This window comes from Myripristis murdjan, chromosome 20 (genome assembly GCF_902150065.1).
Source record: "Myripristis murdjan chromosome 20, fMyrMur1.1, whole genome shotgun sequence".
Classification (NCBI taxonomy): domain Eukaryota; kingdom Metazoa; phylum Chordata; class Actinopteri; order Holocentriformes; family Holocentridae; genus Myripristis; species Myripristis murdjan.
The window spans coordinates 1900874-1928069 of NC_043999.1; the positions used below are offsets into that span (position 1 = coordinate 1900874).

General features: G+C 42.9%; 2 protein-coding genes across 3 annotated transcripts; both read right to left on the reverse strand.

Annotated features, from left to right (window-relative positions):
* Positions 1-270: 270 nt before the first annotated feature.
* nub1 (negative regulator of ubiquitin-like proteins 1) lies at positions 271-11908 on the reverse strand. The gene is made up of 15 exons (XM_030079199.1): positions 11762-11908; positions 9793-9918; positions 9127-9294; positions 8422-8486; positions 8271-8335; positions 7292-7456; positions 6369-6457; positions 5003-5109; positions 4227-4413; positions 3916-4023; positions 2674-2826; positions 1736-1882; positions 1253-1333; positions 884-1085; positions 271-713 (listed from the first exon to the last, which is right to left on the reverse strand). The coding sequence occupies exons 2-15, from the start codon at positions 9907-9909 to the stop codon at positions 571-573; spliced, it is 1797 nt and encodes a 598-aa protein (XP_029935059.1). The 5' UTR covers positions 9910-9918; positions 11762-11908; the 3' UTR covers positions 271-570.
* A 1246-nt stretch (positions 11909-13154) lies between these two features.
* On the reverse strand, positions 13155-20922 carry LOC115378745 (uridine phosphorylase 1-like). 2 transcript variants are annotated; one of them, XM_030079217.1, is made up of 8 exons: positions 20893-20922; positions 18127-18238; positions 17801-17959; positions 17033-17147; positions 16089-16298; positions 15222-15368; positions 14309-14480; positions 13155-14066 (listed from the first exon to the last, which is right to left on the reverse strand). In XM_030079217.1, exons 2-7 carry the CDS (start codon positions 18142-18144, stop codon positions 14332-14334), a joined length of 798 nt encoding a protein of 265 aa, XP_029935077.1. In that variant the 5' UTR covers positions 18145-18238; positions 20893-20922; the 3' UTR covers positions 13155-14066; positions 14309-14331. The 2 variants fall into 2 exon arrangements, with proteins under 2 accessions (XP_029935077.1, XP_029935076.1); XM_030079216.1 differs by lacking the exon at positions 13155-14066 and having other exon boundaries at positions 14261-14480.
* Between the last annotated feature and the right edge of the window lie 6274 nt (positions 20923-27196).

The following is a 27196-nucleotide window of genomic DNA, read 5'->3' on the forward strand; positions in this document are numbered from 1 at the left end:
TAAATATGTGACTTTAATCTCAGAGAATATTCAAGATTTTCTCTTGTAAATTTACCACCTTAATCCCATTATTTTTTTTTTCTCAGATTCAGTTTTTTTCCCCCTACAATGGCCATAATTTGCTGTATAAATGCTCGGAAACATTTCATCAATAATACGTTCTAGTGCGGGTGAGCATGAGAACCTTTTGCTTCATTTTGTTTGTTTTTTATTTCTGACAGGAGACACGGGAGACGTTAAGGCTCCTGGCTGTTTCGGTGGTGAAGTCAAAGCCACGGTGTTTTGGTTTTTTTTTTTTTTTTTTTGGTTTCCTGGTTTGATGTCAGATCCCTTTGCTCTGGCAGTTTAGTCTGGAGTCGCTTTTTAACTGTAAATGAAATTAAAAATGTTTAAAGTTCGAGGTTATGGCTTCAACTGGCTAACAGAGCGCAGGCGCTAACATGATGCCTGTGTGTGTGTGTGTGTTTATAAAGGTATATGAGCGATAAATGGTGTGTAGCTGTATCTGATTGTGTGTGTGTGTGTCACATTGTTTGTATTAGTGTGTGTGTGTGTGTGTGTGTGTGTGTGTCAGACGGCGTGTGCGGCGCCCCGGCTCAGGTAGGCCTTCATGGTGGCGATCAGCTCGCTCTCCTCCTCCAGCGTCAGATCCAGGTAGTCTTCCTCGTGACGGGGGATGTCCTCCAACAGCTCGTTCACCAGCTCGTTGTCCTCTGCACACACACACACACACACACACACACACACACACACACACACACACACACACATTAGACAGCGTTGTTGATAAAACATTTCACTTCTTCCTCTCCTTCAGTCTCTCACTATGATTTAAGCATGAGTGTGTTGGGTGTAGCAGTGTGTGTGTGTGTGTGTGTTGTACCTTCAGATTTGGAGGAGGTGCTGGGCTCCTCCGGAGAGGCGGTGGAAGAAGAGGGGGAGGAGGAGGAGCAAGAGGAGGGGGGCGGGGAGACGGAGATGACGCCCTGGTTGTCCAGCAGCAGCTGAGTCGCTGATTGGACGTCTCCACCTGTCAATCTGAGAGCCGCCGCCGACATTTCCCGCTCGAAACCAAGATACAGCAACTGGAGAGAGAGAGAGAGAGACAGAGAGACAGAGAGAGAGAGAGAGAGAGAGAGAGAGAGAGAGAGAGAGAGAGAGAGAGTTGTGATGGAGGGAAGGAAGCAGTTTTCCTACAGAAGAAGGTAAAGAGCTCTGTGTAAACAGGTGTTGATGCCGAGCGGCGCTCTACCTGGTCCACACTCTCTGGACTGACAGCCGCCTCTGTGTTGTTATTGGTCGCCTGGGCGGTGGGGGCGGAGTCAAGCAGAATCTGCCAACAGAAAAGAAAACAACAGACACAGGAACTTAAGACATTACAAGAGGTTTTAAAGGAGCTGTAGACAGGCAGACAGAGAGACAGACAGGCAGGCAGGCAGACAGACAGACAGAGAGACAGACAGACAGACAGACAAAAAGACAGGCAGGCAGGCAGACAGACAGGCAGACAGACAGGCAGACAGACAGGCAGACAGACATGCAGACAGACAGACAGGCAGGCAGACAGGCAGACAGACAGACAGACAGACAGAGAGACAGACAGGCAGGCAGGCAGGCAGACAGACAGACAGACAGAGAGACAGACAGGCAGGCAGACAGACAGACAGACAGAGAGACAGACAGGCAAGCAGGCAGGCAGACAGACAGGCAGACAGGCAGACAGACAGGCACTGACAGCGTAGGCTCGGTCCACGTCTCCGTCGGCCTTGTGCAGGGCTCTGGCAGCGTCTCTCCTGGAGAAGCCGAGCTCTCGCAGCGCTGAGATCCCCTGCAGCCGCCTCCTCCTCTTCTCCTTCTCCCGCTCCTTCAGCTCCTCGCGCTCCTGACACACACACACACACACACACACACACACACACACACACACACACACACACACACACACACAGGTCAACACTCCTCTCTGACAGTGGACATCCCTCTCAGGAAACAGCAGGGGTGTGAACGTAGAGCATGGCATGCATTTCCTGTTAGCTCAGCAGGAAATGCATGTCATTACAGGAGAAGTTAATCTGTGACATATCATCCGGCTCAAATTAAGATTAAAGGTAGATAAATGTGCTCAGAGGTTACAGGTTCTCCTGAACCCACTGTCCTTTGTTTTTTTGTTTTTTTAAATCCACATGATCCACCGTGTAAACCAGACGGCTTCAGATCTGCTGCAAGGAGCCAGGCTAACGACTCCCATAGACCCCAAGTCTTTATGCTAAGCTAACAGAAAATGCTACCCATAGGAATTGAACCACTGGACATTTTGCCCAAAAAGTAGGTGTATTCCTTTAAAGATTAATATAAGTCTCTGCTGTGACTGATGTTTGTTTATGTACCGAGTTCAATGAGGAAGACAAACACGTGAAGGTTTACAGAGATTAATCCCAGATGTGTTAGAGTATTAAGCATAAAACACATTTGAAACAGTAAAATCCCATCACAGTGTACAGGGTTGGATGTGTGTTCATTTCATTTCATGTCATTATTACTTTTATTTGCTTTATTTTCCTTAGGCTTTTTTATTTCTTTTTTTTCATTCTTCTGCTTTATTATAATTTTATTTATATCAAAATTTGGTTTGGTCAGTGTGTGTGTGTGTGTGTGTGTGTGTGCGAGCTGCACCTGTCTGCGGTTGGTGATGTGTATGGCAGCTTCCTGCAGGTCTCCCTGGCAGGCTCTGAGGCCGAGCCGAGCCTCTCTGTCGCTGAAGCCCAGCGCCATCAGCTGGGCCATTTTCTCCGAGTCCAGACACAGACGGCCGTGCAGCGCCTCCACCTGGACGAAACCACACATTACCTTTACAACACATTTACACAGCACAGGTTGATGTGTTGTTTTGTCTGGCGGTCGAACGGCCCTGTTCTGTTAACCCAAGTTTCATTCTGCATTTAGCTGGCACATTGGGGAAAACTGCAATTTCAGCAGCTTTTTTTCTGTATGTAACTATAGTAACAACAACTACACGCAATCCCTATCAACTGTTATGATCTAAGCTGTAGGCGCCAGGATACAGGAAATAGGATGTAGGGTGCAGGAGCTAGGAAACAGGAGATAGGATGTAGTAGGGCTGGGCAATTAATCGAAAAATAATCAAAACCGACATTTGGGGCCTTTAACCGACATAATCCTGCCCATGTCAGTTATTCCGGTTACCACACCACAACACGTCACATCACAAAATGCTCCTGTTGTCATGGTAACCACGGTCCCTCCTCACTCAGGCTGTACACTGCAAACGTCCAGCAGTTGAAGCAGCGGCGATTAAAAAGAGAGACGCCAAAAGAGCCTCATCGCATCGTTTAGCCCACAGCCAGCTAAATGATAATAATAATCATTAGGAAGTAAAATTCTGAGAAATTAATATCGCCTGCTTACTATGCAGGCACGCTATATTATTATCAGTGCATATATATACTACTCCTAATAATAATATAGCAATAATATTACTTGAAATAATATTTGTTTAGAAGAGATGCAGCTTTTTGTAGTTTGACATTGCCGTTTTGTTTGCAAAAGATTCAAGCTATAATAATCGGTAATATCACGATCGGTAATCATTAATCGTAATCGAGGTAAAATGTTCAATTAACCGTGATTTTGATTTCTGCCATAATCGCCCAGCCCTAGGATGTAGGGTGCAGGAGCCGGGATACAGAAGATAGGATGTAGGGTGCAGGAGCTAGGAAACAGGAGATAGAATGTAGGGTGTAGGAGCTAGGATACAGGGGATAGGATGTAGGGTGTAGGAGCTAGGATACAGGGGATAGGCTATAGGGTGTAGGACCTAGGAAGCAGGAAATAGGGTTTAGGGTGTAGGAGCTAGGATGCAGGGTGTACACAACACACACATGGGAACTACGTCACCTTTTGCAGTTGCTGTCGGGCCTGAGAATCGTTGCCTTCGATGTAGGACAGCAGACTCTGGAGGAGGTACAGTCTGAGAAACAACACCTCCTCCCTGCCTGTGTTACCCTGGACACACACACACACACACACACACACACACACAGAGAGAGAGAGAGAGAGAGAGAGAGGTCAAGACGAGTGTGTTTGTGCGAGAGGAGAGAGAGAGAGACAGAGGCAGGGGCATTATCAACCTCATCCAGTAAACTCAGAACATAATCTGACTCTGTGTGTGTGTGTGTGTGTGTGTGTGTGTGTGTGTGTGTAAGCACCTTGATCATGAGCAGCCTCTGTTGCTGCGCTCCGTAACACTGCAGGAAACAGTCCTCAGCCCTCTGCAGCCTCATCTTGCCGTCGTCCAGGCAGGACAGAGCCTCCAGCGCTCGGTAGCACCACACGATGTCCAGCTGCAGCACGGCGTAGTTATCCACCGAGCCGAGCAGGGCGGAGCCACAGCACCTGCACGCACACACACACACACACACACACACACACACACACACACACACACACACACACACGACACCGTTCACATCAAAGTCCTGCGTTACCAACATTAACACCAAGGATAAATCACAAAATATCAATATCATTTCCACCTCTGGACGTCCAGTGGCTCAGTTGTAAGGAGCCAGGCTAACGGCTCCCATAGAGTTCAAGTCTTTATGCTAAGCTAACAGTCAATGCTACCCATAGTAACTGAACCATTGGACGTACAGAGGTGGAAATGGTGTCCAACATCTGGTGTCAGTCTGGGGAAATCAGGAAAAGGGAATCTTCCTCAAAACCTAGAATTTATGTTGAAATTAAGACCTTAAAAATTTTTATATTTCCATAAGGCTATTTAATGATTTTTAAGGCTTCATATTTATAAGTTTGAACTTTAAGACATTTTATGACTTCAGAAGGACCTGCAGGAATCCTGTACTCTCATGTCTTTATTGCTGCAGTGAGTAAACGATAACAAAACGTGTTTTTTTGTTGTTTGTTTGTTTTATTTTGTTACTGGGTGACTGGGATGTTTGAACGTCGGAGCGAATCTTCCTACCCAAACTGGTCGTCGGCCTGCAGCAGGTGACACAGAGCGTCGTCATACTGCTTCCTCTTCATCAGAGAGCGGCCCTTCTCATGGAAACCCATGGCTAAGATCAGAGCCTGGACACACACACACACACACACACACACACACACACACACACACAGAACATATACAGAATATAAGTACAGTGCATATACATTCACATACATCAGGGGGTTTTAAGCAGGTGATCCACTGCCCCCTGGTGGTCTGACAAGGTACTGCAGGTGATGGGGTTTGAATTCTGGAGGCGATTTTTTTTTTCCAAAACACTTTTCCATTAATTATTTCTTGTTTGTGAACGACCAAATTTATTCAAATATATGAACAGATACAAATACAGGAGCAGCCATGCGGTCCTTGGAAGCTTCTGTTAATTTTTTAATGTGTCATGAACGTCTCTGGCCTGCCTGCACGTACAAACACACCCCAAAAAAATTAACCTACTGACGAACATCTAAAAACAAACGTCCTGGTGCAAAAGAACAACCAGATGATTTCATCTGACTCATCATCACAGGAAGCTGGGAGGCTGAAAACAAGCTCAGTCATGAGATTTAAAAAAAAAAAAAATAGACAAAAAAAAAATCACCAAAAAGAGGCAAAATAATAATAAATTTGTGCAGAAACACCATGAATCATTTGCAAATCCAAAAAATGATTATGCAACCAACTGGGACGTCCCATTCACCCGATCGTCCTGTCGTTCTGTCAGTCTGCTGCATGAGTAACTTCTACGTTGTGTATCAGATATAAATGATAAAGAGCAGGTGAGGGTGTTTTTAAAAAGTACAGCTTTTGGAAGAGGACCCATAATAAACTTATACTGATCAGAATCAGAGTCAGAGATACGTATTTGATCCCTGAGGGGAAACTGGGTCAGTTTCAGCTGCTCAAATTCTCAAGAGAAGAATTAAATTATACGCAAAAGTGAAATGATAAGAAACAGAAAAGGGAAATAAGAAATAGAATAATATGTGCAGTAGAAATTTGCAAAAAAAAAAAAAAAAAAACACGCATGCATTATGTGCATTATGTAGAAATATGAGCATCAATTCTACAATAATGAAGTAAAACTGACTGTCTGTCTGAGGAGTGTTAAAGTGTGTTACTACGAGGCCAAACAGAAACATATTGTGATTTTAGAAAGAGGAGAAAAACATCTGAAGTGGGATTTGAAACCTTCTGACGCCTTAAACCTTGACCCATCCGGAGGAATGTTCTCTTTACGGGTCTAATACCGCCCCCTGGCTGTGTGGAGGCCTGCAGCAGTGATCATCCCTCTGCTGTCATCAGGAAGGAAGAGACAGCACACACACACACACACACACTTCACCTTCCTCTCCTTCAGTGGGATCTGCAGCGGGTTTCCCTTCTGGTCGGCGATCTCCAGGAAGGGCGTGGTCTCAGGGTCTTCACTGCCATCTGAGGGCACGCACACACACACACACACACACACACACACACACACACACAGGATTTTATTTATTTCAGTATCAGCTTAGTTTAGTTACGTTTACAATTTTAGTTTCATTTACTGAAATTTATTTTTTGTTGTTTCAGAAGACATCTGTCCAGCTACAGCCTGGATAACAGACTGTGGTAGATTTACTACAGAAATATCATAGAAACACTACAGGTGGTGTGTGTGTGTGTGTGTGTGTGTGTGTGTGTGTGTCTATTGTGACTCAGTAACATCAGCCTGATATCAGATATCTGTGAACTGCGTCTGAATCACATTACTAGGGAAAAATTAGAAGAAAAAAAATTTAAAAATAAATACTACTAATAATAAATGCCAGAAAATTTGCAAAGACTTACCAGAAATTACCAGAAATTTTGCGAAAAAGGTAATAAAAAGTATCATTGATGCTGGATCAACGCCAGATATTTTTGTGTTTAACTTCTTGTTAAATGCTTTCACAGGAATTTAATTCTTTGAAATAAAAATTTGGAAGAAATTGGTTTTTAAAAAAAAGTTACAAGACAATAACCAGAAAATTAACAAAAAATGTGTACAAATAAATAAGTAAATAAATAAGAAAAAAACAGAATACCACAAATCAATCAGCAGATATATTTAAAATAAAAAAAATAAAAAAATAAGAAAACCACCAATAAAATTCCCTAGTAATGTGACTCCCTCTTCATCACTGACTCGATGTGGGCGGTCATGTGACCTGGGCGGTCATGTGACGTGGAGGGTCATGTGACGCGGACGGTCATGTGACCCAGGCGGTCATGTGACACGGGCCGCACCTCTCTCAGACAGGATCTGGAAGCCCTTGTGCGTCCTCTGGATGCTCTCCTCCTGGCTCTTCTTCTTCTGCTCCTCGCTCACCTGCCGCCTCCGCTCGGCGTCGCTCACCCGCAGCACCATCACCTTGCTGTGGTTCTTCACGCCCTGCTCGTCCAGACGCTGGTCTGAGGCAAGCACGCAAGCACGCAAGCACACACACACACACACACACACACACACACACACACAGTTTAACATCATGTCTAATCTGGACTTCCTCCACAGGAAATGGGCCGAGTCATCAGTTAAATCATTCTCATTTAAAGTGAATCAGGTTCTCCGCCTTTTTAAAGTTTATTTTACCCTCTTACCGCTTTATTTCTTCTTACTTCAATTTTTTAAGGGACTTTGTGGGTGATTTCCTTAAATTTTGTTCCTTTTTTTAGTTATCTAGGTGATTTTGTGGTAATTTTATGATGATTTTCTCTGAATTTAATTTTCATTTTTAATAATTTATCATTTAAAAAAAAATTCAGTCATGTTTCACTCATTTTAGGGTAGTTTTTTTAAAATATTATTTATTTGTTTGTTTGTTTGATTTTGGTAATTTACGGTAATTTTCTTGTAACTTCACACTAATTTCTTACGAATTCTGGGCTCAAAATGTTAAATGCTAGTGAGAGCATTCCAGAGGCATTTAAACACGAAAAAAAATCTAGCACTGATCCAGCATCACTGATGAGTTTAAATATATCATTTCAATCATTATAAAGATTTTTGTAATTAAAAAATGTGCTTCTTTTGCTACATTTCTGGTAATTTTATAGTAATTTCAGTAATTCTTTGCTCATTTTCTGGCATTTTTTCTAATGTTTTGTTAATTTTTTGCAAATTCACTCATCATTTCAATCAAGTGACTTTGCTCAGGTTTGATTTCGGGCCGTGACGCAGTAAAACTGGAAAACGTGACGCGGTGTGTTGCCTGGTGCTGAAACTCACCAGCTGACAGAGTCTTCCCGTTCAGGATCAGCTTGATGAACTCGAGGCCGTAATCCTGCGCAATCCTGCACAGCACAAGACACAGATAACACACACTGCACCTGAAAACACACACTGCGTCTGAAAACACGACCTGAGCACGTGCTGCTACCTGTCCATCACCTCCTGCACCGACACGTCCAGCCTGCTCTCCAGGTAACTCTTCTTCTTGGGATCCTGCAGCACGCAGATAAAACCATCATCAGCCCACCAGTCCACACACAGAAAATTCAACTTCTATGATTCTGATATTCGATGACTTGCCCTGCTCATTTATCAAGTAAAAACAGTGACTGTCGTCTGATTCCAGCTTCACTAAGATGCTCAGGCTGTCTTCCTTTTCTCTGTTTGTATCTTTACTCAATTAATATTTTGTTGTTTTTTTTGGCTGCTGGTCAGACTGAGGAAGAAATGTGAAGATGTCACTTTGGCCTCCGACCACTTCACATCAGACTTTGGCTTTTAATCGATTTAAAAACCAATAATTACTCAACAATTAGCGGAGATGCAGCCCCGACAGACAGTTATGATCATTATTAACCTCTTCAACTGAGATGCTAGTGCAGATCCCAAACATGAGCTGCTGAATTCCAGGGAAATGAATCTAAAATGATGCATGAGACACGCAGTAGATCTTTTCTGTTTGATGTGATTCTGCAGCCATAAAACGACGGCATCTTGGCTTTGAATATTTCCCTCAGTGTCAGAGTGATGGAGCTTCAGCAGAGACACGACCCACTGTTAGCACCCTAAGGAGACTGGAGGGGACATTAAAGCCCATCCCTCACCCCCCTCACCCATCCCTCACCCGACTCACCCCCTTGGTGTCCCGGGGCAGCAGCAGCTCCAGTGTGGCCACGCTCGTCTCTCTGTACGTCTGGTTTCCTTTGCCTCTCTTCACCGCCTGGACTCTGATGGACTCCAGAGCTCCGCCCACTTCGACCAAATCGAGGCTGAGCTGAGGGGCGTACCGCTCCGCCAGCTCCTGGACACACACACACACACACATTAAAAGTTAGTGATTTTGTGGTAATTTTATGGTAATTTTTTGTAATGTAATTTTAAATATCTCTTTGCTAATTTTTCAATTATTTTTTTCACCGATTTTAGGGTATTTTGTGCTGCTTTCTGTTTTTTTTTTTTATTTATTTCATGTATTCATTATTTATTTTTACTAACTCACAAAGCCTGCAGTCCACATGTGTTCTTGTGGCCTGTTGTAAAATGGTGTGTGTGTGCAGACTGGGGCCTAAACAGTCTTGGAGCTGCATCAGTTGGCTTTGACTGGAAAGCTGAGACTCTTGTGGATTCAATGAGCCACATTTGATTCCTGTGTGATGATGTTGGCCCCCATAGCAGCCATTTCACTGCAGGCAGAGACTTTTGTCACACTGGACGTCGCTGGAGAAAATGACCTCTAGTGACCTCTAGGAGAATCACAGCCTTGTCAAACTTTACACACACAACTAGGAGGATCATCTACCTGCATGTGCTGCTGGCCGGGCTGGTTGCCGTCCTCGGTGTACGGCGGATTCCACAGCTGGATCTTCTCCTGCTTGAGGAGGCTCTTCAGCTTCGCCTCCGTGTTCTGCTCCGCCATGGCCGCTGACTGACACAAACAACAGGCGGTGTGAGTGAAAGAGAAAGTAAAACCCCAGGAGGAATTCCCCCAGCCGGGCAACGCTCCGCCTGGAAACAGACCTTTTAAAGAAAAGGCTCACAGTCTCCACTCACTGACTCACATCCTCTCTCATTCCTGTAATCTCTAAAAAAAAAAACCCTCGCTCCCACCTCTCACTGTATTTCAGGACTGCACTTCATGATTAATTCCATTGCTGTTATTAATTTCTCAATAACTATTTCCTTTTATTTCTAAATAACTTAGCCTAGTGTGCTTCCTTAGTCTGTCCAGCGGCCACATAAACCAAAATATTAATTTTATAAAGATATGAACAGAGAAAAGGAGGAGAGTCTGAGCATCTCGGTGAGGCTGTAGCCAGATGACGGTTGACTTACTTGTCACACACACACACAACAAGTTAATATATTGTACTTGGCTTGACCGAAACTCATGAAACGTGGCACATATGATACTAAGGGATGTATAAATTGAATCTCCAGATCGGGTCAGAATGACTTTTAGTGGGCGTGGCCTGAAAAACCTTTAGCTGATAACTCAGATTGTCACTGGAAATTTCGGTAAATGGGGCGCCGAATTTTTCGCCATGTTCTCCTGAATATAGTGAACTTTGTTTCGTGTCTGTCGCTCGTGTATACACAGATTTATGACTTGTTTTATTTAAAAATGCACTAATCGTCTACGGAGTTCGGCGGCGTGGAGATGGAACGTCTTATCGACACGCGCGAAAATGCGGTACTGAATCAGAATCTGAATCAGAATCAGAATACTTTATTGATCCCCAGGGGGAAATTACTTTTCGTTACAATAACAACTCCCACTCCAAGTGTAAAGTAAAAAGAGCAAATAGTCAAGAAAAATAAAGAAAGGAATATAACTATAAATATAAATATAAATAGGCCTATATATAGAATAAAAAGAGAAAAAATATATGTACAAGTGCAAACATGGACAGGAGTTATTGCACTATAGGTTATTGCACATAAGTATGGTATTGAATATGGATTATTGCACAGGTTATTGCACATAAGTATGGTATTGAATATGGATTATTGCACAGGTTATTGCACATAAGTATGGTATTGAATATGGATCTGATACTATATATGATACTGGAGCCCAAAGTTGGCAGAACTTTGCACAGGAACGTCACAGAAACTTCATTCCACCTGTTTTTCAGAGAAAATATCATTGGAAATTTCGGTAAATGGGGCGCCGAATTTTTCGCCATGTTCTCCTGAACATAGTGAACTTTGTTTCGTGTCTGTCGCTCGTGTATACACAGATTTACGACTTGTTTTATTTAAAAATGCACTAATCGTCTACGGAGTTCGGCGGCGTGGAGATGGAACGTCTCATCGACACGCGTGAAAATGCGGTACTAGAGCCCAGAGTTGGCAGAACTTTGCACAGGAACGTCACAGAAACTTCATTCCAGCTGTTTTTCCAGAGAAGAACAGGAGCAGAAACCATCGGCTATCACAAAGACTTCCCCTACAGGCTGACCTGGCTGTTTCCCACGGGTGCTCTAATTACAGTCTGCTGCTAGCGGTTAAGGTTAAATTCCCAGTGTTTACATGTGAGTCATTCTGGAGACGACCAACATCAAGTAAAGTCACCACTAAAGCCAGCTGACATTTAGATTTAATGTGAAAAAAAAAAAAACACACGAGTCCAAGTTGGACGTGTGAATTAACCAGCTAGCTTAGCAGTCTGCTGTCAACTCATTCACATCGTTAGCCAGGTAATAAACTCAGAGCGGAGTTTCTCGGTTTCCCTCCCGGTAAACCTGGAAGTTGTCGCCGTGTGTTACCTGGTTGTTAGCGGGGACGTCGGCAGCTGCGTCGTTGGAAAAGCCTGCGACAACAACACGGTCTGTCCGTCCGCCTGCAGCCAGCTCGCTGTTTTTGTTTTTGTCCTGTCTGACTCGAGCAGGAAGTCGACGCGGAGCCAGCGAGAGCCTCACTCTGCCGCACCTTCCGGTAACCGCCGCGCGTCGCAGCGAAAACCGGCCCGCACGCCCGCGCGCCTCCGAGTTTCGAGTGAGATAGAGGAATGAATCTTTCTAAATATAGACGATCTTTGTTCGACGGCACCGCATGAGGCTCAAACCGAAATGTCGAACAGTTAAACGGCTTGTAAAGGCGTTTTAACGGGTTTACTTGATTGTCTTTTTATTGTCTTCGAATTACCTTTTTACTGTAAAATGTATATGCTTGTGATGATGATGATGATGATACTAATACTACCACTACTACTACTACTTTTACTACTACTGCTACTACTACCTCTTATACTACCACATTTTTTTTTGGCACAGTTGTACATACATTCATGGTTTACTATACATTAATTCTGTTTTAACTATGGCACCATCTGTATATTTCATATTGTTAGATGTTTATATTGTTTTTACTGTGTATATCTTGTATTGTAGGCTATATAGTTTACATTTATCATTTATTTTATTTAATCTATCTGCTGTATATTGTACAGTGTGTTTCTTATGTTTCTATTGATGCTGCTGTAACAAAATAATTCCCCAGTTTGGGATCAAAAAAATTTATCTATCTATCTATATTTATCTACTACTACTACTACAAATACTACTACTACTACTACTACTACTAATAATAATAATAATAATAATAGGCCTAATAATTACAACAACAACAACAACAACAACAACCATCATCATCATCATCATTTCACCGTGAGTGCTGTGGTGGTTTTATCATTTTCTCAGCACCTTTACCTGCCACAGCACAGCGCCCCCTGCTGGACAGAAGCTCTCACTGGCCTGATGGGGGCTGCTTTTGTCCTGCTTCTCAAATGAAAAACATGATTTGATCTGGTTTTGTTTGCTTTGTCTTCAGCTCAATTTTTTTTTTGGTATTTATTCATTTATTTTATTTATTTTTGTCTATTTAACACTGATGTTCCATTGCTGTTTTTGTTTTTTTTTTTTTGAAAGAAATCAAGTGAATTTGCTCAGGTTTCAAATGGCTAAGAATTTTTTTTAATTATTATTACCAAATACACAGATGTGATTTCAGATTCTGACTGCAGCAACAACATCAACATGAATGTCACTCAAAGTCAAAGTTCACCTCCAGGCTCTCAGACACAGGAAGTCAGGCAGCTTGACTCCAAATCGTCCATCAGAGCGGGCTGGTTCAGGTTGTACGTTGAGGCTCTTTTGGTTTTCAGAGCAGAAACTGAGTTACACCTTCAAGACAAAAAACTTTCTAACATCTGAGTGTGGATTTAAATTGTGTTGCATTTATAAAAACATGTAAAAATATACAGAAGTTACTGCAGCTAATTGTTTTACAGATGAGTGACAAAGTTCAACCTTGTGAAAGCCTCCTAACACCTTAAAGCTGTAGATATTTTATCCAAAACTCTAACTTCACCCATATGCAAATAAAGTGTAAATGCTATTTTAATGAGTCAATAGTCAAAACAAACCTCAGAGTTTCCTCTTACAGTTTAATAATAAGACACCTACTAAACATTTGCTGTCTCTGCATCAGTTTCTGAATCAAGCATGTTGAAAAACCCCCAGAATAAATTCATAAATCCACAGAGCAACAGATTGTGTAAACATCCAAAATAGAAAAACCCTCCAGAGATACAAAGGCACAAACTCATTTGGCACAGAAACAGTTTTCATAAAAAAAACTCAGACAGATTATCATAATACTGTTATCATACCATAATAATGATGTATAGTAATAATATAATAATATAATAATATATTACAGCCACAACACCAGTATTGAAGTGGTTTGAGGTTTAGGAAAAGTAACTTTACACAATATAAAATAACATGTAAAGCTGTGTTAGAGGCAGTCCTGGGAGGGTTACACATTACTAGTTGTGCTGTTACAAATGTAACAAGTGATGTAATAACAATAATAATATATTCAGATGCAACTCCTTTATAACCACCAACACTTTGATTAGTAACTGGTTTAATTACATTTTTCTCAGTAACTGTAACTGATTACAGCTACATTTAATTTGTAAATTGATTCCATGTAGCTAGTTCCTTCCCTGCGCTGGTCAGAGGCACGTTGGATTTGAAGGAGCACAGAGGAGTGACGGACGGCCATCTGCAGGAAAACAGAGGAAAGACGAACCAGCAGGGGGCGTCAAAGTGAAACTGATGTTATTTGCTCCCTGAGGATCCCCCTGCTCTTCCAAACTGAGCCCTGGTTGAAGCGAGGACTGATAATAAAACGCCTCGGTGAATACTGATTTTTCTCCCCGACCACTAGAAATTTCCCCAAAAACATACAGCACGCAGAGTCTAAAAAGCAAGGAAATCAAAGTCATGCAGTAAAACCAGAGCCACCTGGAGCCCGAGGCTGCCGGCGGCTACACGGAGCCCGAGGCCTGCAGCCGCTTCCGGATGAAGAGCCCGACCAGCCGCTGCGGACGCTGCTGGAAACTCTCCAGGAGCTCATGGGAGCCGCTCAGCTGGTCGCCCTGCAGCCGGTCCAGCAGCGTCACACACACCACCGCCGCTGCACGCACACACACACACACACACACACACACACACACACACACACACACACACACACACACACACACACACACACACACACACACAATGTCAGGAACTGCTGGACTGACAGGAAGAGGTGGGCTAAAGTCAAAAGTCAAGACATAAGAGCACAGAACTGGAATAGAGTAGAACAGTCATGGAACTGTTGCCTGGCTGCTTCAGAATACAATAGCCTTTATAAATATCTAAATAATTATCTAAATTAAAAAAAAAAAAGCTTAAATAAATATCTAAATAGAATAAAATAAAATAAAAAAGAGAGATCCAGTTTGGAATAAAATAGCCTGAATAGATATCTATATTAAAAAAAAAACTTAAATAAATATCTAAATAAAATAAAATAAATTAAAATAAAACTAAATAAAATACAATATACCCCAAAAAAGAACAAGTTAAAAAAAATGAGCAAAAACACCGACAACAAAGGAAAAGAGAAGGAAAAAGAGCCTTAATACATACATAAATAAACTAGAATAAAATAAAATAAATAAAATGAAATAAAATAAAAGAGGCAAAAAATCTAGTTTAGAACACAATGCCCTAAATACATGTTTAAATAAAATAAAATAAAATAAAATAAAAGAGAAGAAAGGAAAAGAAGACAACAGTTCAGAATAAAATGGCCTGAATACATATTTAATAAATTTAAATTAAATTAAATTAAATTAAATTAAATTAAATGAGAGAGCCGTGTCACCTTGCAGGCCGCCCAGCTTGCACATGGCGGCGAGCACCAGCGCCTCCATCTCGATGTTGCGGACTCCGGCCTCGTACGCTCTGGCCAGGTATTCCTGTTTGTCTCGCTCGGAGAAGCAGCAGAACGCTCCGTCCAGACGGGCCTGGCCTGGGGAGAACGTACACAGAGAATGAACAGGAGAGAAGAACCTAGAACAACGCTTTGGGCAAAATACCCTTTTTCCTCGTAGCGCTGTGATGGATGGAGGGATAAATGTGTTCAGCGGTCTGGTTCCACCATCCAACCTCGCCTTTTTTTAAATCCTGAGCCATGTATTTCCAATCCACATGAACCACTATGTAAATCAGCCAGCTTCAGAGTTGCTTTGACGGAGCCAGGCTAACGACTCCCATAGACTTCAAGTCTTTAAGCTAAGCTAACAGGAAATGCTACCCATAGGAACTCAACCACTAGATTTACAGAGGTAGAAATGGTGTCCAACATCTGGTCTCAGGCAGGGGAAGTCAAGGAAAGAGGATTTTACCCAAAACATTAGACTATTCCCTCAGGGGTTCATTCTCTAAAACTGTGTTTTACTCGTTAAGAAAGAGCCTAAACCCCATTACTTAAGCGATTCTTACAGGTTTGGTATTGCTTGAAATGTATAAGGCCTGTAAGAAAAGGCTGCTCTACCAAAGCATCACATGAGATGTTTTGCATGGAAAAGCTTCTTCTGCAAAGTAATTAGGAATTCCAGCAGGAGAAGCAGAAAGTCTCACAGGATGGAAACCCTGCAGGAGAGACAGAAGCTCAGACCTGGACCTGCAGGAGGTGGACTGAGACACCGTCCACCTCTGCGTCTGACTGACAGCTCAGTGGAGGCCACACCTTCGTAGAAGTCCATGGTGCACATGGTGTTTCCTGCCACCGTCTCAAACTGGCTGAGCTCTCTGCCGCACAGCAGCAGCTCCGCCACCAGGCCGCCGTCCAGCTCCGTGCCGCGGACCACCGGCCTCCCCAGGATCATCTGCTCAAACCTGGGCTGGAAGGCCCCGTCCACGGCCTGCTGGGTGACCACCACGGTGCCCGGCTCCAGCCCTGGAACCCCCAAGGAAACAAATACAAAAATACATGAAACATTTGGTGGACAGAGGACTGTGAGGTGTTCACAGGACTGTTCACTTTCATGTGGCGATTTCATTAAACGATCGGTTGATTAATCCATGAGTCCATCAATAGATAAGTAGACAGTAATTTTGATAATCAGATGGTTTCAGTCAAGCGTGAGCTGCTGGTGTCCCACCGGCTTGGTGAATGATGGGAGGTACATTTTGGCCTGAGGGTGGTGCTACAGAAAAGGTCAAAAGGTCTCCAGAGTTAACAGGGTTCTACTGACGGGGAGCATGACTGAGTGTAAACATTTTGAGATTCCTCAGAAATTTTTGTCTGAAAAAAAAAACAGATGAAGAGATCTGAATTTGCAAAAAAAAAAAAAAAAAAGTGATGTGGTATCACTTTGGGTTAAAAAGTCAGTTGCTTTGCTTCTCTTTCAGCGACTTGTCATGGTTGTACCTCTAAAAGCAGTTACTGGCTGGAAACTGCAGTGAAGATTAAAACAGCACCAACTAGCAGCAAGAACAGACAATTTAAACAAATGAACTCATTATTACCTCCAAACCCAGAGCACAGATCACTCTAATCTCTAATCTTATCAGCTGCTGCATGCATTTTGATTGCATTTGTTACGAACATGATGCAGCCAAGTTCCCCCTCCACACTTTGTAAAAGACACAAAGGGCTAAATGAGCGAGCTCGGCTCTGATTGGCTGTACCGATTCCCCCCGAGGTGCCGATGCGGATGACGGTGACGTCGGTGCAGCGAGCGTGGTGCAGCAGCTTCAGCAGCTCGTGCAGCACCACACAGATGGACGGGACGCCGATGCCATGCTGCAAGACAAACACACACACACACACACATAGACACACACATTATATTTGATATTTCTTTTATTTTTCTATTTTGTTTTATTTATGTTATTTTTATATTTTTAGATTAAATACAGATTTCTTGTGTTTAAATGCTTGTGAAAGGCGTTTATATATGATTTATGTATGAAATCTACATTTATTGTGTGTGGTTTCCCTGTAATTTATTTTTACTTTTTATAATGTTATGATAATTTCTCGTTATTTAATCTTAAATAGCCTATATATTCATTATAATGCAATTTTTTTATTTTGATTTTTTAAAAAAAGTGCAAATTTGCTGGGCGTGCCATGGTAATTTTAATTTTAATTTATTAGATTTTGTTCTATTTTATTTTTTAAAATAATATTGATTAAATACAGGCTTCTTTTGAAAAACCTTTACACAAGGCACATAGTTTTTTCTTAATTTGTAAGGCACATAGACACAGCGCTCCGTCCTGAAAGTCAGGCAACAGTTCCATGACTGTTCTACTCTATTCCAGTTCTGTGCTCTTATGTCTTGACTTTTGACTTTAGCCCACCTCTTCCTGTCAGTCCAGCAGTTCCTGACAATGTGTGTGTGTGTGTGTGTGTGTGTGTGTGTGTGTGTGTGTGTGTGTGTTGTTACGCACGCTGACGGACAGCACGGGCCCGGCCTTGTACATGGCGTAGCGGTCCGTTCCGGCGCAGATGTTGGGGGGGTCGGCCTCGGCGTCCGGCAGGCCGAGCTCCGCCGCCATGAAGCGAGCGAACGCCTTCATCCTGCGGGAGCTGCCGCCAACACACACAAACTGACAGACACACACACACACACACACACACACACACACACACACACACACCGGCGTTCAGTTCAGATGACCACAGAGGAACCACACCACCACAGAGCTTACAGTTTCATTAAAAAACAAACAAACAAACAAACAAACAAACAAACAAAAAAAAACAGAAGGCCTACTTTGACGTCCCCGAACATGGCGGGCAGGTCGTGGGTGGAGGTTCCCAGGGCCAGGTGGTACAGGACGTCCTCGTCCAGGGTGTCCAGGTGGGGGTTGTCCACAAAAACACAGCTGGGGGGGGATTAAAAACACAGTGTGCTTCTAGTGTAAGGCAGCAGGTGGAAACACCATGATGGAACAAGATTTAGATAATTATAACTTAGAGCTACACTAGGATGTGGGACAGAGAAGGAGCCAAGCTGATAACCCATCCCACCCCCTGCATGAGCCGGTGGGGGCCCTAAGCAGCACCTTCAGCGGCAGACTGCTGCACCCAGGGGCGCCGCCAGGGATTTTGGGCCCCATGAAAAGAAATCTTATTGGGCCCTTGTATAGCCGGCCAGTAGGCCGGCGAAAAATTTTGATGCTGTTTTATACAAAACTATGCATTTTAATGATACTTTTGACCATCATTGCCATATTTGTGAAAAGAACAACATGACAGTTACTTGGTTACTGCTCACTGTCTCCCTTGTAGTCCTGCATGCAGGTCTAATTTATCTCCAAAACTGTAGACTCACAGGTGGGGGCACTGGATTTGGGGTGAAATACATATATGAGGCTATATGGTCATTGCAATTTAATCTTCTGATTTCCAGAAAATATAAACATTTCTCTGATTGTATTGACAGCAGTCACTCAGTCTGCATGCACCAGAAATTTTCTCGAGTAGGGGGGATGAGAGTCCCATTTAGCCAGTGAGAGGCAGAATAACAAGAATCACTTCACTGTCATGGTTAACAACAAAGTGAGGTAATAAAGAAATGATACTCTCTGCCTAGGCGGAGAATTGAACCCATGGTCTCCTGCACGGCAGGCGGAGACACCATCCGCTCTGCTATCGGACCTTCTGCACCTAAAGTGTAGTTGGGCAGATACTCCATTGATGTTGATCACTTCGGAAAAACCGCAAAGTCCGATCGGCTTGAAAAGCTAGCGCGGCTGCAGGACCAAACCATTTCATGCAGATGGTGGGGGGTTACTTTGTGGTCAATTGGGGATTTTTAACTTTTACTGACAAAAACAAGTAAAAACAAAGAGATCATAATGACAGTATTATTTCTAAAATATATATAGGCTATATTTACTCGATGATGGTTCAATAATTTTATGTTAGTTTTACCTATTTTTTGGGGCCCCTGTCAGGCAAGGGCCCTTGGAATTGTCCTAACTTTTCCCCCATATACGGCGCCCTGCACCCACCCTGCAGGAAGGACCGTTTCCGCAGGTCCTTTATCCCCACGTCAGACTGTTTAACTCCAGTACAGTATAAAGCTGCACTGTCATGGTACACACTTGCTGCTGTGTTGTTGCACACTGATTTTGCACAATACTGCTTTTTTCACTGTCTTATATTGTGTATATTGTATTATATTGTGTATATTGTATATTGTGTACCATGTTTTTGAATCGTCTCTCCTAATGCTGCTGCCTGTAACACCTGAATTTCCTCTGTGGACGATAAATAAAGTCTTATCTTATCTTATCTTATCTTATCTTATCTTATCTTATCTTATCTTATCTAAGTAATATCAGATGCCGTTGCAGCGTGAGAGTCATCACGGTCACTACTGTAATTTCCTTTCCTTTCTAGGGTTCCGTGCCGCTTTGAATAAGCACAAATAAAGTCCTCTACATTTTTCCTAAAAGCAGCAGCACTGATGTGTTTTCAGGACTTTTTCAAACTGAAACGCTCCCTCCTCCTCCTCCGCCACGGAAAATAGTCCCCGAGGAAACGGAAAAGGGGAAATCTGTGGTTCCCCTGAAGGATTCGATCTGAAGGGTCTGGCAGGTTCTCTGTGGGTTCACAGAGAACCTTCCAACTTCCAGATAATAACCGTAGTGCAGGAAAAACTACAAGATCTCCTTATTTTAGTGCGCTGTGAGTGTCATGGTAAGAAGGTGATAATTAGCAGGTAAGGTATTTGAACTGTCTTTGAAATTACCGCCACATTACATCAATATTTATCTCGGCATTTATCAGAAACTTTTCCTTTTACCGTGTCACCAAACTCATGATATTTCCAAACCCGTTCGGTGATAAAAATGAAAGCGGCGCCGCAGCAGGTCGTGTGACTCCTGCAGCGTCATGAGGTGCGCAGGCCGAGCGCACAGTGCGCAGCTGTTTCAGAGCTCCAGCCGAGGAAAACTTGAGCTGGGGTCGCAGCGTCACTTGGAGCGCTGCATATGCGTCTGGTGACAGCAACAGTAAAAAAAAATAAATAAAAAAATAAAAAAAAAAAATAAAAAATAATAATAATAATAATAATGAAATTACACCATGGAACAAATTGCATGTAAGTTGCACTGTGTATCGTCGGCCTTGCATGTACAACTTGAATTAAACTTCAGTTCATTCTTCAGGAAAAAAAATTATAAATATGATTTGCAGGGTCATGTGGAGTTCTCTGAGTGAGTTCGGTGACGTCGGAAAAGCAAAAGCTTCAGTTTTCAGTAAAGTTTGAAGTAAATGTTGATGTAATTTAAGGGCAGAATTTCCGCTGTGTAAATATCCTCAGTCGATATTCTCACTGTCTGCCGGGCCTCGTTTCATTTCTGTTCTTCTGCTTGGTGATATTACCATCATCATCATCATCATCATCATCATCATCATCATCATCATCATCATATTTGTTGCTGTTGTTCTTATCAAGTCAGACGCTCAGTGGTTCTCCTGTTGCTGCTTCAGGAGGTGAAAGTGAGAGGCTGAAGGTGAAACTGCTCACCTGCCGCCGCGCGCCGCCTGCCGCTCCGCGTCCGCCTCCATCCTGCTCAGACAACCTGCGTCAGCCATCAGACAGCAGAGAAATCATTTCATTGTTTTTTGCAATAAAAATACACTGTTTCGTCTTGAATCATCACATCTCTGATCTCAACATCAAAAAACAAACAAACAAACAAACAAACCAAAAAAAAAAATTCTCTGTATTTCTTTTTCCTTTTTCATTTTGTTTCATATTCTTGTAAATATTAGATTAATTATTATAATAATGACAAATATAGTTGTCCTTAAAATATTAAAATATTTTTGCATTTTTTTGCGCATCTGGTCAATCTTTTTTTTATACTTTATTTTAGTTTGAGTTTTTTTGTGCTAATTTTCCTGGACCTTCTCTAAGCACTTTCATTTTGATTTTGTCATGATTAGCCTATTATTCTGTGTTTTATTCTATTCTTCTATTTTTTCGTTAATGTTCCTTGTTGTGTTTGTCTGTCTGTCTGTCTGTCTGTCTGTCTGTCTGTCTGTCCGTTTGTTTGTTTGTTTGTGTTCAATACCTTCAGCGCCTCGGTGCTCACCTCACTGTGGCTCTCCTGACGTCGGGCCTGCAGGAGCTTGTTGCTGAGGTGAGCTGCTCCTGAGCCGCACGCACAAAGCACGTCAAACACGTCCAGGTGTGAGCCCGTCACCTGGAGCAGGTCACGCGAGGACAAAACAACATCAACACCAGGTAAACCAGCTGACCGGCCACGTAAACCAGTAAGTGATGCTGGGCTGCAGCCTGCGGAGTCTCCCGCCAGGTTATAATCCATGATTTAATCCCCAGTGGACCTGAAAGCTTCTCACTGGGATTGTGCTTACTCCGCGCACAATCCCAGTGAGAAGAATGCACCTAAAAACTAAAATGCACCTATGTCTATGGATATTCTCATTTATCCAGGTCATCGTTCTCTTTGGGCAAAATTGAATCATAGGCAACTGGACTTGTATTTACACGACAAATACAAGTCCAGTTGCCTACGATTCAATTTTGCCCAAAGTAAAATGCACCTACAAAGTTCCATTGTTTCAAACAAAAACCACAAACAACTTGTCTGTGTCTGTGTTTGTTTTCCTCTGCTTCCTGACGGTCACACCCACGGGACACCAAATCAGAGCTCACCCCCCCTCCTGGGCTTCACTTACAGCTGAGATGGAAGCGGAGAAACTGCAGATTCCACTTTAAATACAGAAAAAAGTTCAAGAACGTTTTTACCGAAACTCCCTGCATTCCAGCACAGAGCGGGTCTCTCCTGTAATCTGAGGTTTCAGATCTAATCTGAGGATATTCTCTCATCTTCACTCGCTCTACGAAACCTGAAGACAGCAGGTCAATCCCAACTCTCCCACCGAGACCAAACTCAGTTAATCTCGATTAATCCCTTTAACTCACAGTTAACAGGAACAATATGTAACTAAAATAAACAGAGGATGATAAAAATCATAATAATGTTGATAATCTGCTCCTTTACCTGCGGCTGTAATCCAGGCTGTCCCTCGCAGATTAAACATCTGACATCTGATCCGCTGACAAGACCTGACGTGAGTGTGTGTGTGTCTGTGTGGGTGGGAGGGTTGGGTGGGAGGGACAGACAGGTGACATGAAACCTGTCATCTCATTTGTGCCTCTTCCAGCGGATTTTTCAGCCACTGTGGTAAATTCTGTCTACATTCATTTTGTGGGTAATCTGTTAAAATTCTCTTTCTCAACTTCTAAAATCCTGATTTGAGGGGGCAACATTTGTTTGGATGTGTGTGTGCGTGCGTGCGTGCGTGTGTGTGTGTATGTCTGCACCACGGACACCGAACACAGCCACGCGCTCCGATCTGATCCGGCTGCTCAGATCTTATGCGAAGTGACTGGAAGTGAAGCAGATTATTAGATTATTACAGATTACGCTGATTATATTGTCAGTGAAAACGACAGATCCAACCTGTAACTAAATAAATAAATAAATAAAAACAGAGGAACCTGCTGCAGGTTCTGAGGGTCCTGCAGGTTTTTCTGGCTTTCTGCTTCCCTCTCTGATGAAACTTACCTGAACTGGAAACTCTGGATGAGTCTGTCTGGCGGGATGCCAGGTGAACTCTGTGAAGGTGTTTTGAGGAAGGAAAAGGAAACTTCATGTCTGTGTATTAATGTGAAGAGTTTCTTAAAGTGAAAAATATATTCCTTTGTTTTTCAGAGGCTGCACAGGTACACTTCATGTCTTTGTTAGCTCTTCTGTTTTGTTTTTGAGTGATGTCATGATGCATGTGTGTCCACTCAGCGTCCCTCCCTCAGCTCCAGCTGTCCAGTCTGATGCAGTTCAGCTCAATTCTGCCTTTGAACAAAGCTGATAATGTTCAGTGTGTGTTGACATTGTGCAGAATGTGTCACTTTAATTCTGTGTTTATTACTGAGGTTGTAGTTTGCAGAGGTCCGCTACTGGACTGCATTATACTGAGAAGGGTTTCTAGTTTTTTGTCCTTCCTGTTTATATACAATGAGGGGGGACAGAATAGTGGAAACAGCTGTCAGTAAAGTGCAGTCCAGTCCAACAGCAGCACTAACTATGAGCTCAATGCCAAACATAGAAGTGAATGAACACCTCTGTTACCGTGACAACAAGACAAGCTAAGCATTATAGGCAGCAGGAGAGGAAACTTTATGGATTAGACTGTAGAGGTGGAGCTGATAAAGTGGACAGAGTGTAGCATATAGACAGATATAGATATAGATGTATACATTATACTGACAAACGTACTGGGCCTCACCTGTTAATCAGTGAGTTCAGGTGTTTGATTCAGTCCCGTCACCACAGGTGTGTAACCTCCAGCAGCAGCCATGCAGTCTGCCTTTACCAACATCAGTGACAGAGCGTCTGGTTCTAAAGAGCTCACTGAGTTCAGGTGCTGCTGGAATAGTGATGGAACAGGAAGCCACCGCTGCAACAAGTCAGCTGCTCAACTTTCTTCCCTCCTAGATATTCCACCATCAGCTGGAAGTGGGATTATTGCAAAGTGGATGTTGAACAACTCTGATTACATTAAAAAAAAACAAAAAAAACACTTTCATCCCTTCACTTAAATGAGTTTTTCCAACAGTAAAGCTCCAGCTGGAGGGCCAGAGGCTACAGGGAACAGCTCCCTGCATGTGGAGTGGTGGCTGTGTTTACAGGCTGAGTCCAGCAGGTGGAGCCACACACTGGAATCTGCTTTAGATGTTCAGCAAAACCATTAAGACCCACCAAGAGCGAGGTACGGCAGCATGTTAGGTCACAAATTACCGAGCCACGAGGAGGGATGGGGTCATAATCTGAGAAAAACTCTCAGAAAACAACCTAGATAATCCCTGAGAATAAGGTGGTAAATTTACATGAAAAAGCTCAGCCAATTTATGAGGAAAACCCCTGAAAATTCTGAGATTATAGCCACAAATTTACAAGAAAAGAAATTTGGAGATTAAAACCTCACGCGTGGTCGATGCCACTATAATCTCAGATTTTTTTTTCATAAATGTGAGTTGTTGTTGTTTTTTTTTTTGTAAATTTATGACTTTAATCTCAGAGTTTTTTCTTGGAATATTAACCCATTTCACCCTGGCTGCATTATTTTTTATTTATTTTATTTTATTTTATTTATTTTTTTAAACTCAAGCAGCACAGGGTGGAGTTGCAGCACTTGGCTAAACCCAAATAAAATCCATATTTTTCTGTGCAGAAAAAAATGCTGTTGTAATTTTAGGGCTTTGGAACAGCACAATGCAGCCGGTGCAGCGTCCCGCTCCAGCTCAGTTAACAGAAAGCTTTCGTTTGCTCGTCTCTTTCAGCCTTCAGGCTTGGATCTCGACCAGCTTCCTCACACATCATCATCCTCAGTTTCCTCTCGCTGGAAGTCGTGTTCCTGCAGAGATCCAGAGCCTCAGAGAGAGAGGAAGTCCAACAGAAGAAGTCGAGGGCGTTTTCTTTCCTCTGCCGTCACAGCTTTCCATCGCGTGACGAGGAGCAGCCTGATGCCTGTCGACAGCGCTCGCTAATCTGTCAGATTAACATGCATGATCAAAGATAAACAGCAGGGAAAAAAGTGATGGCCTGGATCTGCGGTTCTCAAACATTTCTTACATAATGTTCCCCTTGGAAATATTTCTTTCAGCCAAGTTCTCCCTGACCAGTGGGAAAAAAAAAAATGTTGAAAAAAAAATTCTATATACAGAGGTCCAATACTGTGATTTGACTGTAATTTTCTAGAGTAAAATTGTAAACTTACAAGAATAAAACTCAGATATTCTTTGAGATTACAGTGGTAAATTTATGACAAAAAAAACTCACAAATTTAGGAGAAATAAACTTGACAAGTCTCAGATTAAAACTTAAAAATTTCCGTGAAAAAAACTTGGACAACTAATTTTTCTCCTCTGGGATTTAATAACAATGAAATCCTGGTGGTTTCATCCCAGAATCACAATATTGTCATCAGCAAATTTGCCACTTTAATCTCAGAAATGTGGAGGGTTTTTGTAGCATTACCCCTCTCCTTCGGTGCTGTATTTTTTCCCCTAACAGTGGCCCTGATACACCGTCATAGAGGGGGTCTTAAATCCATCACATACTTTTTGTTTAGTCAATTAATGCACATGAATACACACAAAGGCTCGTGGGAAGTGATCAGAGCCCAAAGTGACGTCTCCAGCCGTCTGCCTCAGTCTGACCAGCAGTGGAAAAAAAACAAAGTTTTATTTTTATAAATAATCATACGACCAGATGGACAGACGCAGCATGTTCAGGACGTCCTACTTGATAAATGACTTGGGGTGTGCGATACTGACAAAAATAATATCTCGATATTTTTGTGGATTTTGCTGATAACCACAACTGATATTTTGCATCCCTCAAAATGTGTTAAAAAAACAACTCAGAAATGTGTTTGTCAAAGTCTTGTATTGTACTAGCTCACTCTTGTTAGCACTGTATTAGATGCTTTTAGGCTAATGATATTATCAAATCTGTTGTTGTGGTGAAATATGAAACCCCCTGCAGTTTACGCTCCACAGTTTGGTGACGTGGATCATTCAGTATTTCTGGCCAGGCTATGTTTTTGGTCCACAGCAGTCAAAGTTGTTGGAAACTGTCTCTCTCTGCTGCTTGAGCTGTCTCCAGGTCTTCTGCCGACACAGTTTGTTGTTTCATGCCATTTGTGACTTGTGGTCGACCGCTGACTCCTGAGGCTTTTCAGATTCTTCAGATTCTGTCTTAAACGGCATCCGCTTTCCGACATCGTCTGCAGATTGACCTTTTTTGAGCAACGTTTGTCTTTTTGAAGCCGAACCGCCAAGAGAGGACGATCCACGTCGAGCCGTTGAATCTAACGAGGTCGAGTGCGAGGCCGCTGCTGTTTCTGTTTGTTCACTCCTTTCCAGCTCCGGGCCTGCGGGCGGCTCGGCTGGCTGAGCGGGTTGAGACGCCTGAACACTGCAGGGGTTCTCCTTGTGCACTCGTCTGTCCCACCTGGCCTGATCACACGCAGTGAATGTGTGCAGACTCTCAACGCGTTTTGATTAAATTAAGCTAATTAAGATATTATTGGAGATGCTATATATCGCACACCCCTATAAATGACTAAAATAAATAGTGAGGTTAATTTGCATGCATTGCTCAGCTGAGCGTGAAGCGAGGACGAGCTGGAGCTGGGCGGCTCTGTGTTCAGACGGCCTGGCTGTGTGTCTGCAGGTCTGACGGCTCTGCTTTGCCTGCAGCCTCTGAGCACACAAGGTGTGTTTGCTGACGCTCTCGACGAGTTCAGCGTCTAACACCAACACCGACACCAATCACCATGACATCAGTGCATGGTTTAAAACAGGAAATAAGACTAAAATTAACAAGAAATTAGTGAAAACATCTTTTTGTGTTGAAATGTCTGTGAAAAGGCATTTCACAAGCATTTAATGTGAAATGAAACTACTTTGCCGAGGAGCCCCTGGAAGACCCTCGTGGGCCCCTGGGAGTCTCAGGGCCGCACTTTGAAAACCCCTGTGGTCGTGTCCTGTTAGATGCAAACTGGGGTTCAACATCCTCAGTTACTGTCACCATGACTTTTCATGTTGTGAAGCACATGTTGTGGTGTGTGTGTGTGTGTGTGTGTGTGTGGGGGGGTCCACTCAGTAAGGTGGTGTGATGGGCCAACCTGGCATCACCACACCGATTTGCAAATGTGAGTCAGAACTTGGGAACTTCTCTGATCAGTTTGGATTTCCAAGGGACGTCCTCAACGGTGGCACCAAACTGCTGCTGGAC

Excerpts from the sequence above, each read along its gene's own strand:
- LOC115378745 (XM_030079217.1), bottom strand. Across the intron at positions 17,148-17,800 it reads GGCCCGTGCTGTCCGTCAGC|CATGGCATCGGCGTCCCGTC; the intron begins GTGCGTAACAAC and ends TTTGTCTTGCAG. Across the intron at positions 15,369-16,088 it reads CACCATGGACTTCTACGAAG|GCCAGGCCCGTCTGGACGGA; the intron begins GTGTGGCCTCCA and ends CGTTCTCCCCAG.
- nub1 (XM_030079199.1), bottom strand. The coding sequence starts at position 9,909 with ATGGCGGAGCAGAACACGGAGGCGAAGCTGAAGAGCCTCCTCAAGCAG. Across the intron at positions 8,336-8,421 it reads GTGCAGGAGGTGATGGACAG|GATTGCGCAGGATTACGGCC; the intron begins GTAGCAGCACGT and ends TGTGCTGTGCAG. Across the intron at positions 714-883 it reads CACCTCCTCCAAATCTGAAG|AGGACAACGAGCTGGTGAAC; the intron begins GTACAACACACA and ends GTGTGTGTGCAG.